Below are 544 nucleotides of genomic sequence, written 5' to 3'. Positions count from 1 at the left end.
TCTCCCCCCCCCCCCCCGCCGCTGCTGCTGCTGCGGCTGTTGCACAAGGGCCGCTTGCTGTCCGCTGAGGAGACACTGCAGGAGCTGCTGCAGCAGGACCTGCCAGCAGCAGCAGCAGCAACATCAGCAGCAAGTCCTGCTGCTGCTGCTTCGACAACGCAGCAGTCCCTCACCCTTATATGGGACACACCAGTGCCTCCTGCAGCAGAAGGGGACTCACCCTCCCCAAGTGCTGCTGCCAGCAGCAGCAGCAGCAGCAGCAGCAGCAGCAAATGCTGCACCGATGCCCAGGACATTGCGGCTTACATGGCAGCAGGCGACACCGCAGGGCGCATTGCTGCGCTGCTGCAGCGCGAAGCTGACAGCCTAGCAGCAGCAGCAGCAGCAGCAACAGCAAACTCCGGGCACAGTGGTGCAGCAGTGGGACCCGAGCAGCCGTCCCGCACTGCTACTGCTGCTGCTGCTGCTGCTGCTGCTGCTGTTGATCGAGCTGCCTTCGGGGGCTCTGACGTTCCGCTGCAGAGCAGCGAAGAGTTGAGTGCGG

General features: G+C 64.5%; 1 protein-coding gene across 1 annotated transcript in view; it reads left to right on the top strand.

The window, feature by feature from the left end:
• ETH_00036300 (uncharacterized protein) overlaps nt 1-544 on the top strand; it is a gene marked incomplete at both ends in the record, with an annotated part of 1,724 nt that overhangs the window by 576 nt on the left and 604 nt on the right. Inside the window, one exon of the mRNA XM_013374765.1 lies at nt 3-538. Within this exon, the coding sequence (XP_013230219.1) occupies nt 3-538 (536 nt within the window). The remainder of the gene's footprint in view (nt 1-2; nt 539-544) is intronic.

The sequence above is a fragment of the Eimeria tenella genome, genomic scaffold (assembly GCF_000499545.2).
Source record: "Eimeria tenella Houghton genomic scaffold, Eth_scaff2281, whole genome shotgun sequence".
Taxonomy (NCBI): domain Eukaryota; phylum Apicomplexa; class Conoidasida; order Eucoccidiorida; family Eimeriidae; genus Eimeria; species Eimeria tenella.
The sequence above is the reverse complement of the archived record's forward strand: the minus strand, read 5'-3'. Positions and strand labels throughout refer to the sequence as shown.